Source organism: Ictalurus punctatus, chromosome 14 (assembly GCF_001660625.3).
Source record: "Ictalurus punctatus breed USDA103 chromosome 14, Coco_2.0, whole genome shotgun sequence".
Lineage (NCBI taxonomy): Eukaryota > Metazoa > Chordata > Actinopteri > Siluriformes > Ictaluridae > Ictalurus > Ictalurus punctatus.
This window is the reverse complement of record NC_030429.2, coordinates 23,905,325-23,922,364: the sequence shown is the minus strand read 5'-3', so window position 1 is coordinate 23,922,364 and position 17,040 is coordinate 23,905,325. Positions and strand designations below refer to the sequence as shown.

Here is a 17,040-nt window from a genome sequence, read left to right as displayed (position 1 = left end):
CCTCCTGATCCACTGCTTTAGATTAATATATAATTTCCCTTTGCTTGGTTGGCTAGTGACAATAGCCTCAGTTGGCCTAGAGGGGGCAGTAAGCTCCCTGACTATCTCGGTCCATGACCAGACCAGCATCTAGCCCTTTTTTCCTCTCACAGAAGTCATGCCATGTTGATCCAGAATGGACCATGAAAGCCCCCTCATATTCCTTTTTCTTTTGAATGTTAAGTTTGTGCCTTTTTTTTTCTTCAATTAAAAAAACCCTCCCTAATTCATGGACTGCACTCTTTAAAGACTCCTCTAGGACTTATTTACTGGCATGAACACTGAGGTATTATTGAACTGGTGTGTCATTTTAATGAGGCTTCCTTTTCCCTGTAGACTGAGATTTACAGACTTTCATCTGTCCAAGTTAGCCTTATTCTTTGGAAGTGATGGAAATGTATTGATCCGTACTTCATAATGAATATGTGAGAACCCAATATATTGCATTTCTGAGCTACTTAGTGCTGGTGAAAAATCCTATCAGCTAATTTATTTATTTTTTTGTCAGAAAAAAAGGTAGGAAGCATTACCATTCCTTGTGGCTGGAGTGGGACCTTCGAGCATGTATGTTTTACCTAGTGTATATTTTACAGGTTAATGTAGTGCACCTTTAAAGATTTATTATAGAAGCTAATTGAAAGGTAAAAAAAAATAAAAAATGAGGTCCTTAAGGTCAAATTATGTACCTTTTAAGCATTTTTAAAGGTATTCAGGTGAAATAGTACATAATAGTATGTACTGAAGGTATCAGAGCGACTAGGAATAGAATACTGTGCACTATTTTGTTCTCAGAGTGTGGCTTTTGACCGTATCTAGCTATTCTGGTGCTGAATAAGCAGGGTCTGTGAACAGCCACAAGGTGTCGTCTGCAAAAAGAAGCAACCAGCGCCGTTGATGCGCTTTTTCCTCAGACTCTACCCGTACTTATCCATGTGTCCAATCTCACTACCTTTCAAAAAATGTATTAAACAGCAATAGAGAATGCTAGTCCTTTTGTTTTGAGTCCCTAGATGGTTAAAAAAAAACAAAAAAAGTTGATGTCAATCCATTCATGAGAATTAATGTTCTTATGTGGAGTTAATTCTGTGTCTCTGATGTTACACTAAGTTTAAAGAAATTTATCTCACTTTAATTTAAAGTAAAATATTAACTAGCAAGATGTAAAATTAGAAGCAAATAGAAACAATTTTTTTTGTTTGTGAATATCATTAACGCAGATTTAATTCTTATTATTTGTCACTGTAATATTTATTTTTAGACTTTGGTCTGCATATATTACACTTTTACCCCATATCTAAAAAAAATTATGAAGCTTGTCCTGTATAAAAAAATCTCTTGACTCCACCCTAGCTTTTTTTCATATCTAGTAAGAAGGGGGTGATGGAAGTGTCTCTCTCTCGACTTAATTTTCCATCATTTAAGAATGAACTTCCTTTGTGGACACCTCACCTTAACACCAATATTGCACACCCAAGAAGCCTTTATTTGTCAGATACACATTACAGCACAGTGTAATCCTTTTCTTCATATATGCCAGGTTGTTAGGAAGTTGGAGGGTCAGCCATGATACAGCTGGAGCAGGGAGAGTTAAGGGCCTTTAAGAGCCCAGCAGTGCCAAATTGGTGGTGCTTGGGCTTGAACCCCCAACCTTCTGATCAATGACCTAGAGCCTTAACCATTGAGCCACCTGCCTTGTCCTGCCTTGTCCTGCCTTGTCCTGCCTTGTCCTGCCTTGTCCTGCCTTGTCCTGCCTTGTCCTGCCTTGTCCTGCCTTGTCCTGCCTTGTCCTGCCTTGTCCTGCCTTGTCCTGCCTTGTCCTGCCTTGTCCTGCCTTGTCCTGCCTTGTCCTGCCTTGTCCTGCCTTGTCCTGCTCTCCAGAACTCCTCACCCAACATCAGTGCCTGACCTCACTAATGTTCTTGTAGCTGAATGATCACAATTCCCCATAGCCACACCCCAAAATCTAGTGGAAGGCCTTTGCAGAAGAGTGGAGCTTATTATAACAGCAAACAGGGGGAACAAATCTGGAATAGAATGTTTCAACACACACATATGGGTGTGACTTTCAGGTGTCCACAAACCTTTGGCCATATAGTGTACCTCCATTGATGTCCCTGTTTATTTATAAAGCTTTTCCCATATAACAGTTCAATAACAGCTGGATGATCAGTAATACCTACAGTATCTCACAAAAGTGAGTACACCCCTCACATTTTTGTAAATATTTGATTATATCTGTTCATGTGACAACACTGAAGAAATGACACTTTGCTACAATGTAAAGTAGTGAGTGTACAGCTTGTGTAACAGAGTAAATTTACTGTCCCCTCAAAATAACTCAACACACAGTCATTAATGTCTAAACCGCTGGCAACAAAAGTGAATACACCCCTAAGTGAAAATGTCCAAATTGGGCCCAATTAGCCATTTCCCCTCCCTGGTGTCATGTGATTTGTTAGTGTTACAAGGTCTCAGGTGTGAATGGGGAGCAGGTATGTTAAATTTAGTGTCATCGCTCTCACACTCCCTCATACTGGTCACTGGAAGTTCAACATGGGACCTCATGGCAAAGAACTCTCTGAGGATCTGAAAAAAAGAATTGTTGCTCAACATAAAGATGGCCTAGGCTATAAGAAGATTGCCAAGACCCTGATACTGAGCTGCAGCACGGTGGCCAAGACCATCCAGCGGTTTAACAGGACAGGTTCCACTCAGAACAGACCTCGCCATGGTCCACCAAAGAAGTTGAATGCACGTGCTCAGCGTCGTATCCAGAGGTTGTGTTTGGGAAATAGATGTATGAGTGCTGCCTGCATTGCTGCAGAGGTTGAAGGTGTGACGGGTCAGCCTGTCAGTGCTCAGACCATACACCGCACACTGCATCAAATTGGTCTGCATGACTGTCGTCCCAAAAGGAAACCTCTTCTAAAGATGATACACAAGAAAGCCCGCAAACAGTTTGCTGAAGACAAGCAGACTAAGGACATGGATTACTGGAACCATGTCCTGTGGTCTGATGAGACCAAGATAAACTTATTTGGTTCAGATGGTGTCAAGTGTGTGTGGTGGCAACCAGGTGAGGAGTACAAAGACAAGTGTGTGTTGCCTACAGTCAAGCATGGGGGTGGGAGTGTCATGGTCTGGGGCTGCATGAGTGCTGCAGGCACTGGGGAGCTACAGTTCATTGAGGGAACCATGAATGCCAACATGTACTGTGACCTACTGAAGCAGAGCATGATCCCCTCCCTTCGGAGACTGGGCCGCAGGGCAGTATTCCAGCAGGATAAAGACCCCGAACACACCTCCAAGACGACCACTGCCATGATAAAGAAGCTGAGGGTGAAGGTGATGGACTAAATCCTATTGAGCATCTGTGGGGCATCCTAAAATGGAAGGTGGAGGAGCACAAGGTCTCTAACATCCACCAGCTCCGTGATGTCGTCATGGAAGAGTGGAAGAGGACTCCAGTGGCTACCTGTGAAGCTCTGGTGAACTCCATGCCCAGGGGGCTTAAGGCAGTGCTGGAAAATAATGGTGGCCACACAAAATATTGACACTTTGGGCCCAATTTGGACATTTTCACTTAGGGGTGTACTCACTTTTGTTGCAAGCGGTTTAGACATTAATGGCTGTGTGTTGAGTTATTTTGAGGGGACAGCAAATTTACATTGTTACACAAGCTGTACACTCACTTCTTTACATTGTAGCAAAGTGTCATTTCTTCAGTGTTGTCACATGAACAGATATCATCAAATATTTACAAAAATGTGAGGGGTGTACTCACTTTTGTGAGATACTGTACAATACTCCAACACAGGTTCATGGTGATCTGGCAATAAATTTCAGAGCAGCTTTAAATTGGATCCTTTTGCTGATTTTAAATATTTAATTATCCGCGTAATGTCTGCCATTAATTCACCATTTATTGTACTGGATGTTATTGTTTTATCTCTGACTTTTATGTTTTTACTGCTGTCTTTAATTTTTTTTGGATCCCTGCATGCCTGGCATGACAATGGATGCGTTTCCAAGGACTTTTGTAAATTAAATAAAATAATCATCTGAGTCAGGTTTTCAGGCCAAAAATAGTCTATTCGGTTGGGTTTAAAATAAGATTTATTCTCTCTCTCTCTCTCTCGCTCGCTCTGGAGTTTATCAACCCATTCAGAGTCCTTCCTGTTTATACACCAATTTGCCGGGTTTATTAGATATAATAATCCACTAACTAATAAACTGGCATCTTGGCGTATTCCGAGTCAATTATGTGGTACATCTCGATATCTAATATAGCATAGAGAACCAGATTCAAATGTTCGAGCTGTTATATTTACTACAGATACTACAGTATCTTCAGCAGCCCCCATCAGCTTGCTCATATTATAGAAAAAATCCCTCTGACTGATAGCAAGTACAGTATTATGAAGAAAATAGAAAGGCTTAGAGCTACGTGAAAAGAGTATGCTGAAAACGGTCTGATCTCAACTGTTTACTTACTGGAAATAACACCACGTGTAATTACAATGAATATAAATAAACGTTCATGTAGCACCAATTTCAGGATTTCCCTTTTTAGTTTTAATATATATATATATATATTTAAAAATAATGTTTGGTGGCCTCCGCTAGAGTCTACACCTGAGTGAGGGTGTATCTGTGGATATCTTCGAAGCTTTAAGAAGGTTCCAGATGGTTCCACCCGGCTGTAGATGTGTCCGGAGGTGGGTAGCAATGAAGTAGAACATTTTTAGTGCACTTTAGCACAATTTTCAAGTAGGTGTACTTCACTGACCTTTACTTTAGACTACATTTCAATGGAATTCTATGATCTCTATGAATGCTAAGTGGTGTATTCCTTACATTGATAAACAATGATAGTTAAACCAGTAGTAAACCATTCGATGCTGCTTAAGGAACAGTGGTGAAGCAGGACTTTCGTCGTCCATTGCCTTAGCACAACAAAAACAGAGCCCTTTGTGTTAATAGTTCTCTGATCGATCTAAATCAGCGAGGGATATAATCTGATAGACATTACTACACATATCTAGCTTTGTGACGGATACTTTGTGAGCGAATTATTAGCAAGCGACTGAATCGTTCGGCCGACGCTATTATCGTGTTAGCTAGTTAATATAAAAGTATAAACGTCGACTTCAGTCTAACTACTGTACAGCTGTTTAAAAAAAGTTCCTCAACAATTCCTGTTAATAAGATACAAACCGCCTGAACATTTTCTATTTTTGACAGTGTTCCATAAAAGGGAATTTCAGGAATAAAAATTGTCTAGTCTCTGACAGGCAGTTACTAAGGATGAGTGAACGAACGAACTCTGGTCTTTCTTTGAGCTTCATATCAGGATGCTTGCTCATACCAGCATGAAAAGAAAAACCTCTCTCTTGCGTGACTATTTGTTTTCGTCCTTCCCTGTCCTGATGCACACCTTTTAGACTCAACCAAATGCCTTCTGAACCTTTCTGGCAAGCATTCAAAGCAACAATCCAGATCTGTTCAACGTGAATAATAGGTGTGTCCCAAATCGTATGCTTATACACTATTCTACGCTTTTTTGTAGTTTAAATCGTGTGAGTGGTGTGCTCACGCTGAGAATTCCAGCAAGAAGAAGTGCACTTCAAGTTCATGGATGATGCAATTATTCAACCAAAAAAAAAAAACAACTAAGTGTGCATTGTTGGACACTTCATGATCTCAACTCAACGGTTGCAGCTTTGCTTATGTAGTGGAAGAGGGGTGGGGCTACCAGGCGCTGATGTTGGCGCTGGCTCAAAAATTCTAAAAAAGGTCATGCTGGGCATCAAAGGTAACATTAACATAAACAGTAAAATGAAGAAACTCATTTTCGTTGACTCTGGGTATTCTGCTAAAGCTAGCGGCATCGACTTTCATGCGTTTGACATCATGTGCCATACGTTAGTGTTCCGTTTGAGACGATACTACTCTTCTAAAATTCATACACTAGACAGTAGAGTACATAGTGCATAGCGTAAGTGCACAGTGTATGGTACGTTGTTTAGGGCACCACTAATATATTGGCTACAGCTCAAATTGGTAGCTATGACAAGGTAGGGGGTCTGATCAATCTGATTGAACACAGTGTGCAGTATCCGCTCATATTCCTCCATGTAGATCTTAATTGTGTGTGCAGTATTTCCGGGTGGGTGTTTTGCTAGGCAGTCATTTTCCCAAAGACAGAGTATAATGAGTCAAGATCTGTTTATATACCTCAGCATTCATCGCTCGGTCGTCTCTCATCATATCCCCTACAGCACTGGTTGAAATGCACCCCTAGATCTGAAGAAAACTGTCACTGTGATTCACATAAACCTTCCGACAGGCATCAGTGTTCTTCTCATCAGTGCTTCTTTGGACATAATTGGGGCTCATTGCTCTATAAGACGTTCTGCCTCTAGATTTGAATGTTCTACCACCTCATATGTTTTGCCTTGCTACAAAAATAGTTTCTGGGCTGCACTTTACTCTACCAGATGCTGCGCAAACATTTGACTGGATTTCTTTCTGTCCCTTAAAGAGATGACCTTTAAGATGAAGTAAGTTTGTGAGTCCTCCATGGAATTTCCTTTTCAGAATTCTTTTTTAACAGCTTAAACATTGTAAATGATAAATGACCTACACTTATATAGCGCTTTTTTAACCTTAGCAATTCTACAAAGCGCTTTACACTGGTTCTCATTCACCCATTCACACACACACACACACACACTCACACACCAATGGTAGCAGAGCTGCAAGTCACTAGCTTGCCATCGGGAGCAACTTGGGGTTCAGTGTATTGCCCAAGGACACTTCAGTATGTGGAGTCATGGCATGTGGAGAACCGCCAATCCTAAGATTAGTGGACAACCTACCACAAACTACCACCTGAGCCAGAGCCGCCCAATTGTGTTGGCTATATCTGAGCTGTGGAGTGATCCACAGCTCAGATGAGAAAATCTGTTCACAAGACAACCCAAACCTGAACACTCAACAACTCTGGAACTCAGAAGAAAGCCACTGTTGAAACAAAAGCTACATGAAATCCTGTTTGGGGACTCTACAAACATGGAAATCTGTTCGCAATTGAACTTTTTGGAGTGATTCAAAACCAAGAATCACACAAGCCCCTTCAGTAACACCAACAGCAGGCCAGATTGGGGCTGTTTACATCACTGGTTGTGTAATCTGTTGAACGCCCAGCAGCACAATCAATAACAGTGGCAGAAAATCATACAGCTGTATATTTGGCTAGTCATGCACCAACACATTTGTCCGTGTCCTGTCCATGAACCTCGTTCTTGTAAATTTGCCAAAGCCTTTTCCATGTATTAGCGGGCGGTGTTCTGGATTTAGGCAGAAAGCTGTGTCACCAGTAAGGCCACTGCTCTCTATTCCAGCATTGTTCTTGTGTTCACAAGTCTTGGAGGATGAACATGCCAGCCTTCACACTTCACCCTTCCCAGTTGGTAACAGTCATGTGATAGTGGAGAAATAAGTGGTTGGTGGGAATTAGCAAACAAATTGGGAGAACATGGGGGGAGTGGGGCGGGGGGGAGGGGGGGTTGGGTGAAGTACTGTCACCTGTTTTTCATCAGACATGGCAGATCTAAAAAGAACAAAATTATGAATGTATGTGTGCACGGTGCCCTGTGATGAACTGGTGTCTATTCCCACTTTGCACCCTCCAGGGTGCATTCACACTTTGCGCCTGCACACTGCACCTGGGACAAGCTCCAAACCATCTGACCAGAATAAAGCAGTTACTACGGGTGTAACGATACATCATGACACGATGCATCGCGATGCAATTAAAATTTGTGCATCATGGACATGTGCGATTCACAATGTGCAAATTAGCGTTGTATTCATTTTTCACGTAGTGCATTGGCACTGTTTGAACACCAGAGGACACCACGTGTTATTCAGAAAACATATACACCGATCATCCATAACATTAATACCACCTGCCTAATATCGTGTAGGTCACCCTTTCTTTTTCCAAAAACAAAAACTTTTTCTTCATTCAGATTTTGTACAAAATATTCTGAGAATCGAATAAAAATCATGACGCCAGTATCGTAGCGCAAATCATATCATGACCTGAGTGTATTAGAACACCCCTAGTGGTCACTGAAGATATAGGATAAAAATTTTTTTTTTTTTTTTTTACAACAAACAAAGGATTACAATGGTATCCTCAGTGCCTTTGAATCCACTTCCTTAACTCCATGATGAGAAGAGATTGTGAAGGAGTGCAGCTTTGCATAGGCTGTACAACGGTAATACGTCACCCCGAAGAAAACTGTCCTGTTGGTTGTTAAAATAATGAAGAGGAACAAATAAGTATGTATTTTTGCCAGTTGGTTTAACGGACATACCATGGCAGTCCAGGTTATTTATGTCGAGGGTCCTTATCAATCGCCCCGTTTACCTCTGCAAGCTTAGCATTTTCTGCCATTTTGTCATGTCAGAGGAAAATAAAGGGATATATTTATCAATTTCAATGCTTTGTGACAATGTCCATTGTTAAAAGCGCTATAGAAATAAAACTGTATTGAACTGAAGATGAGAATACTGTGGCCTAACCTTGGTATAGTTCTACCACAGAAACAGAGCTGGTGTCTCACCACATTTCACATTCAGAGCTGATTCTAAGCCAGTGCAGTGGACCTTGAAGCTGTGGTTAGTTAAAACTGGACATCACTCTGAGTTCCCCTCTATGTTTCACTGCTTATGTGTCTCTCTACCATCCCCCGCCAGCTCTAATACTGAATTAGGCCTAGATCAATCATTCAATGACATTCCTGAGCACCTCACATTCAAACGTGTGGAATATATACGACATATTAAAATGCTTCTATTACCCCCAAAACCCGAGGAAAAAACGACAGAAATATGAAAAACTCTTCTCGAACACTATCTGATTTTTCCCGAGCTTAGAACTGGCCTGATATTAAAACGAGCACTCATTTCATTCACGTCATTGATAATACCCTGTCCAAGACTCCCAGGCTGCTCGAGCAAAACCAAACACAATGGCGCAGACAGAGATCACGGAGATTGTTAACCTCTACATTTAAACAACTGACTTATCGCAGTATAATTACAACACACACCCGATTAGGTTTTTCTTATTAGCTTTCTCAGTCTCCGAGAGACCGTTGAAGCAGGAATGCATATTTCCGATGAGGTCTGATGACTGGTGAGCTTGGGCAACCTTTAGCCGAGATGATTTCCATGCATTGTACATCGGAATTATGAATTAGATGTTGGAAAGCTATTCATACTTCGTGCCCCATGTACGTATAGTATTAACTTAATTATAAAGCAATCATGAATTTAGGTTGAACTGTTTGACCTGCTCACAGTGCACCACTAAATGAACAGCAAAGCGAGGATGAAATGAAGTTAAACATATAATACAGTAAGTACTGTGCGTCTACGATGAAAAGTAAGGCAGGAACCATTACAGATGGATCTCCATAGTATTTGCAAAACCTGGAACAGACCTCCATAGCCATATTGTTGACATGCTGTCCGAGTTGGACTCGGCGCAGCAGTGGCTTCAAACTCATCAAAGAGATATGAACACAAAATGAGCTTTAAATTGAGGCACTGGTTCTCATCGAATCAGTCAAACTCGGAGTGCACAATAACTTGGATTTCCAGCTACAAGACACTGAGACGCCATTTTATTATTTACACCTACTACCTAAAATTGCGTCTCGGTTAGAATGGTAATTTAGTTAGGAAGTTTTAAATAAGTACATAATTAGCAATTAGCACATTATTAGGTCAGGGAAACTACAGAGTCTATTAAATCAGGAAAGCTACTATCAGAATTCCAGAATTCCAGTTAAATGGCTCCAATCCAGACAAACTGAGCTATTCACGGTCGAGGTTCTTGCTCACAGGTCCATCAGTGGCAGTCCTTGCACAGCCTTAACCCCTGAGCCGTGACTACCAAACGATGAAAACGTTCCACTTCGGAGCTCCTGATCTAAATAACGCTCGAATGCTAAACTGCTTTATTAATATGAAATAGCGCACACGTCAACAAAAAGCACTTTTAGCTGCTTATGGAACGTGTTCCTGTGAAAATGGCGAGCTTAAGTTTTCTAAATAGCTACGTTTGATTGTTTGCAGTTTGCAAACTAGAGAATTAGAGAATGAAGTGCAGTTCATTAGTTTAATTGCAGTGTTAACAGGTCGGTTTTGATATTTAGATATTGCAGTTGCAATCAGGAGCTATTTTACGTGGCGAAAAAAAAAAAAAAGCTATACTGACTTGCCAGTTTACTGGAACTGCCAGCTCAGGGTTAGATTTAAAGGGTTCCGTGTAGCAAGCACTAATTTCCGTTTGCATAATGGGGTAAATTGTGCACGTAAATAGTGGGCGCAATGTGCATCTCTCATCTGCACATTTTTTTAATCTCTTTTCTTTAAAAATTTTTTTTTTTTAATGTTTAACAGAATGTTTAAATAGAACTAGATATTGTGTCATTATGCCACGTGTAAAGAAGGGGAAGGAAACAATATGTAAATTAGAGTGTTGCAGGTGCTAATTGTTCTGGAGTCAGAGATGCACAGTAATTGCATGTCAGGTATCAATCACAGTACTAAATGAATCTACACGGTGTTGCAAAAGTCTCCATAAACAGGGGACTATGTTTGCTAACACCACATGGGTCGTGCCTTCGTCAGTGGATGCTCGTGGACGTCTACTTTTCAGTCGGTCCGCAAGACTTCCGGTCTTTTTGGATTTGTTAATAGGTTTGGCAACCTCGGGCAAGACACTGAACCCCAAATTGCTCCCGATGACGTGTTAGCGCCTTACATGGTGACCGTGTGTTTGAATGGGTGAACATACACATTGTAAAGCGCTTTGTAGAACCACTGAGGTAAAGAAAGCGCTATATAAGTGCAGACCATTCCCAATCCAGCCAGGAGAATGATTTCAATATGTTCTTCTTTTGTCAAAGGCATTCTTAAAGCCTGAGAAAAAAGACATATATAATATAAACTAAGTATGAAACATTCTGGAAGACCTTTCGGGGCACTTTTGGGGCACCCTGTATTTCGACAGACACCATGTATTTGCCCCAAATTGCATATTCATTGCAGCAAACAGCTAGCATGTCAGGGTCTCAGGGTATATTTAACCAGCTACCACAATATCTAGTGCAGCAGCAGTGGTCTGTAATATATGCTGAATTGAGCTGAGCACTGAATAAGAATGCAATGTATGCCGTATGTAGGTAGAATTTGCTGACCTATTGTTTTTGCAGTTTGCTACAAGATATATGATGATGAGTGTTAGACTGTTAGTTGCTGAATAATGTTGTTGAACCCTAGTGCTCCCTTTTACATTGACTGATGCATTGTATTCAGATGGGTGTTTTAATCGCTTAAATTTTACATTCTGTGTGTGTGTGTGTGTGTGTGTGTGTGTGCATGAAGAAGTTGTAGGAGAGGATGAAGCATCACTTTGTTATGTAATCCTGTATTGTATCAGGACAATTAAGATTTAGAGGAATAGTCTGTGTCTGTAACAGTAGAAAGTGCTTGGTCATGCTAGAGCACTGAAAAGTTTGCCTTGAAACCAGAAGTTGTCATTGTGTCTGAATCTTGTTTAAGAGAAAAGTGGGTGATATGGTCCAGCTACATAACATTCCATCCTTGTAAATATATACACCGATCAGCCATAACATTAAAACCGCCTGCCTAATGTTGTGTAGGTCCAGAACAGCTCTGACTCGTCGAGGCATGGACTCCACGAGACCTCTGAAGGTGTGCTGTGGTATCTGTCACCAAGACGTTAGGAGCAGATCCTTTAAGTCCTGTACGTTGCGAGGTGGGCCTCTGTGGATCAGACTTGTTCGCCCAGAACATCCCACTCGGATTTAATCAGATTTGTGCTCGATCGGATTTAGGATCTGGGGAATTTGGATGCCAAGTCAACACCTTGAACTCGTCGTCATGTTCCTCAAACCGTTCCTGAACAATTTTAGCAGTGTGTCAGGGAGCATTATCCCGCTGAATGAGACCACTGGCGTTAGGGAATACCGTTCCAATGAAGGGGTGTACTTGGCCTGCAACAGTGTTTAGTAGGTGGTACGTGTCAAAGTAACATCCACATGAAAGCCAGGACCCAAGGTTTCCCAGCAGAACATTGCCCAGAGCATCACACTGCCTCTGCCGGCTTGCCTTCTTCCCATAGTGCATCCTGGTGCCATATTTTCCCCAGGTAAACGACACACACGCACCCGGCTGTCCACATGATGTAAAAGGAAACGTGATTCATCAGACCAGGCCACCTTCTTCCACTGCTCCATGGTCCAGTTCTGATGCTCACAAGCCCATTGTAGGTGCTTTCGGCGGTAGTCAGGGGTCAGCATGGACAATCTGACTGGTCTTCAGCTACACAGCCTCATACAAAGCAAGCTGTGATCCACTGTGTGTTCTGACACCTTTCTATCAGAGCCAGCATGAACTTTTACAGAATTTTGTGCTACAGTAGCTCTTCTGTGGGATCGGACAAGACGGGATAGCCTTCGCTCCTCCTGCGCATCAGTAAGCATTGGGCGCCCATGACCCTGTCGCCGGTTCACCGGTTGTCCTTCCTTGGACCACTTTTGTTAGGTACTAACCACTGCATACCAGGAACACCCCACAAGATCTGCAGTTTTGGAGATGCTCTGACCCAGTCGTCTAGCCATCACAATTTTACCCTCGTCAAAGTCACTCAGATCCTTACTCTTGCCCGTTTTTTGGCCCATGCTTCCAACACATCAACTTCGAGAACTGACTGTTCACCTGCTGCTTAATAAATATACCCCACCCCATGACAGGTGCCACTGGAAGGAGATAATCAATGCTATTCACATTCCCATGTTGAATCTCATTCAGATCACCTGAGACCAATAGTAATACCAGGTGTGAACATTAAATTAAGATCCGGTCCTCAGCCATGCGAATAAATTGGGTATGACCATGTTTACACCCTTGTGACATCTTATTGGAATAACTATAATTACTACCTTATGATCTGGAAGAACCTCAGGCCGAACTCAGAAGTCAGACACCTGGCATGGCGTTCATTATGGCTTCCAGCATGAACACGCAAAAATAATTAAAGAAATCAAAAATAAATCTTTTCCATTTTCCAAAAGTTTTCCATTCCCACCAGAATTCTTCCACATAATGCGAGTGCGTCAACAGTGCACACGCCCTGTGCAGACATGCCCACAACCCCAGAACAGTCTGGGAGAAGTAAGATGTAATATCGGAGTGTGGTGTTTAAAATAAAACATTTTAGTATCTTAAAATCTCTAATGCAAAATGTCTTGTTTTTCCCCCCTAGAAAATGTGATAAATGGATTGGACGCTTGGTCACATGTCTATTCGACTGCATGACTCTTCTCCACGGAGCTGATTCGTGTGTGTGTGTGTGTGTGTGTGTGTGTGTGTGTGTGCGTGCTGTGTTTGCATAGGTTCATCCTCTTCTTATGAGCGATCGGCGCCCTGTGTCTCACCGCACCAAGCTGCTCCGCCGGACTGTCTCCGTACCTGCCGATACCAGACCCCACCCTGAATCAGGTGCATACACACACACACACACACACATAAATACACAAACACCAACACTGACGTAATAACACCCTCTCGCTCACTTCTTCACTACAGTATACATCTCACATAGTAAATATATACACAATCCTCTCACATTCACCCACTTACACACATACACACCTATACTCACATACACACCTCGTATAATGACATAGTATCACTTTCTCGCTTTCTTAAATGCTTTAAACGGATCCCTCACCCACACAAACACACCTCTGCTAAAGGAAGGCTTTGGGGAAAAATCAAACATATACCAATTTTTATTTGCTTCCTTACACATCTCTTGCATACACATGCGTTTGTTGCATTAGCAGTGTGCATTTTTCACCCCTTACTTTCATTTGGTGATGGAACGAGGGAGTGATATCTAACACATTATCACTTGCTCACGTAGTCTGAAATGGTTCACGCATCTAAAATTAAGTCATTTCTAAAGCCCCACCGTTACATTACGTCATAACCAAATCACTTCCCAATGAATTACACCGTAACTCAAACCGCTCGTAATACACGGAATCATAATCAGAACTCTCTTCCTGATATCTCATGTCATAAAGGTGCATTACATCATAACGCTTCCGAAACCCTCCCTAATGCGTTATGTGATAACCAAAGTGCTTCTCAAGGCATTATATCATAACACAAAATCCTCCTGAAACAAAAAAACACTCATTACATCATAACCAAAAACCCTTTGCGATAAATATTGTTATAACCTAAACCCTTCCCAATACATCATATCAGTACAACCATACAAATATGGTTATCCATTACATTACATGTATATTTATGGCATTTGGCAGACACCCTTATCCAGAGCGACTTACAGTGCATTTATCTTACTTGTACAACTGAAGGTCAAGAGCCTTGTCCAAGGTCCCAACAGTGTTAGCTTGGCAGTGCTGGGGCTTGAACTTCTTACCTTCTGATCAGTCACCCAGAGCCTTTAACCACTGAGCCACCAGCTGATTAAGGCCTTTCACAATACATTATGTCATAACAAAACTCATGGCATTATACGTAAACCCCTTACTAATACATCTTCACTGTCAATCCCTTCATAATTCATTATACTGTTAAAAAAAAAAAACACACATTATAAACTGTAACCCAAACTCCTCCCATTAACGTTATAACCCAAATCCCTTGCAATACATTGTCATAAACAAAACCTTTCCCAATTTACTGTCATACCCAAAACTCAAAACTTCCAATACACTGGCTCATAATTGAAACCTTTACAAACCTGTACATTGTGCCATAACAAAAGCCTCCCAAAACCTTAAGAACTCACACATGTCAGTAACCATGGCTACAATTGGAATTATTTGGATCAGGATATCCAGATACAAGGTGACCGGATGGAAATAGGGTCAACGTGGGGCTCTACAGCTGGAAGAACACAAGTCTAGAGTACATTTGACATTATCACAAACAGAAAGTGCTGTTCATGCTGATCATGAATTGTTCACAAGCAGAAGCTATTACGGCGTTCGTGAGCGCAAACGAGAGCTGCTGTACTGTTCGTGACCTGTTCATAAACAGAAGCTGCTGTACTGCTCACAAACTGTTCGCCATCAGGTTCAACACTGTTCGTGAATTGTATTCTAACAGTAGCTTACCTGCCGGATAGTTCACAACCAGAAGCTGATGCTTTTCCTACAGTGCATCCGGAAGGTATTCACAGCGCTTCACTTTTCCCACATTTTGTTATGTTACAGTCTTATTCCGAAATGGATTAAACTGATTATTTTCCTCAAAATTCTACTAACAATACCCCATAATGACAACGTGAAAGCAGTTTGTTTGATGTCTTTTCAAATTTATTAAAAATAAAAAACAAAAAAAGAGCACAGGTACATAAGTATTCACAGCCTTTGATCAATACTTTGTTGAAGCACCTTTGGCACCAATTACAGCCTCAAGTCTATTTGAGTATGATGCTACAAGCTTGGCACACCTATTTTTGGGCAGTTTCTCCCGTTCTTCTTTGCAGGACCTCTCGAGCTCCATCAGGTTGGATGGGGAGTGTCGGTGCATAGCCATTTTCAGATCTCTCCAGAGATGTTCAATGGGGTTCAAGTCTGGGCTCTGGCTGGGACACACAAGGACATTCACAGAGTTGTCCTGTAGCCACTGCTTTGTTATCTTGGCTGTGTGCTTAGGGTCGTTGTCCTATTGGAAGATGAACCTTCGCCCCAGTCTGAGGTCCAGAGCGCTCTGGAGCAGGTTTTCATCAAGGATGTCTCTGTACATTGCTGCATTCATCTTTCTCTCGATCCTTACTAGTCTCCCAGTTCCTGCTGCTGAAAAACATCCCCACAGCATGATGCTGCCACCACCATGCTTCACTGTAGGGATGGTATTGGCAAGGTGATGGCTGGTGCCTGCTTTCCTCCAGACATGATGCTTGCCATTCAGGCCAAAGAGTACAATCTTTGTTTCATCATGGTCTGAGAGTCCTCCAGGTGCCTTTTTGCAAACTCCAGGCGGGCTGTCATGTGCCTTTACTGAGGAGTGGCTTCCGTCTGGCCACTCTACCATTCAGGCCTGATTGGTGGAGTTCTGCAGAGATGGTTGTTCTTCTGGAAGGTTCTCCTCTCTCCACAGAGACATGCTGGAGCTCTGTCAGTGTGCCCATCGGGTTTTTGGTCACCTCCCCGACTAAGGCCCTTCTCCCCCGATCGCTCAGTTTGGCCGGGCGACAGCTCTAGGAAGAGTCCTGCTGGTTCCAAACTCCTTCCATTTATGGATGATGGAGGCCACTGTGCTCATTGGGACCTTCAATGCTGCAGAAATATTTCTGTACCCTTCCCCAGATCTGTGCCTCGATACAATCCTGTCTCGGAGGTCTCCAGACAATTCCTTGGACTTCACGGCTTGGTTTGTGCTCTGACATGCATTGTTCACTGTGGGACCTTATATAGACAGGTGTGTGCCTTACCAAATCATGTCCAATCAACTGAATTTACCACAGGTGGACTTCAATCAAATTGTAGAAACATCTCAAGGATGATCAGTGGATCACGCACCTGAGCTCAATTTTGAGTGTCATGGCAAAGGCTGTGAATACTTATATACATGTGCTTTTTTTATTTTTTATTTTTAATAAATTTGAAAAGATTTCAAACAAACTTCTTTCACGTTGTCATTATGGGGTATTGTTTGTAGAATTTTGAGGAAAATAATGAATTGAATCCATTTCGGAATAAGGCTGTAACAGAACAAAATGTGGGAAAAGTGAAGCGCTGTGAATACTTTCCGGATGCACCGTACGTTGCGGTGCTGCAGAGTATTTCTGGCCGAGGACGCGCTCTGGCGCAAGGGCATTTCGAAAGTACAAAAACATTCAGCAAGAAA

At 42.0% G+C, this 17,040-nt stretch overlaps 1 protein-coding gene across 2 annotated transcripts in view; it reads left to right on the top strand.

Moving 5' to 3' along the window:
- syngap1a (synaptic Ras GTPase activating protein 1a) overlaps positions 1–17,040 on the top strand; it is a 143,425-nt gene that overhangs the window by 38,429 nt on the left and 87,956 nt on the right. For both annotated transcript variants that reach the window (XM_017485829.3, XM_017485828.3), the window contains exon 3: positions 13,542–13,647. In XM_017485829.3, the coding sequence (XP_017341318.1) occupies positions 13,542–13,647 (106 nt within the window). The remainder of the gene's footprint in view (positions 1–13,541; positions 13,648–17,040) is intronic.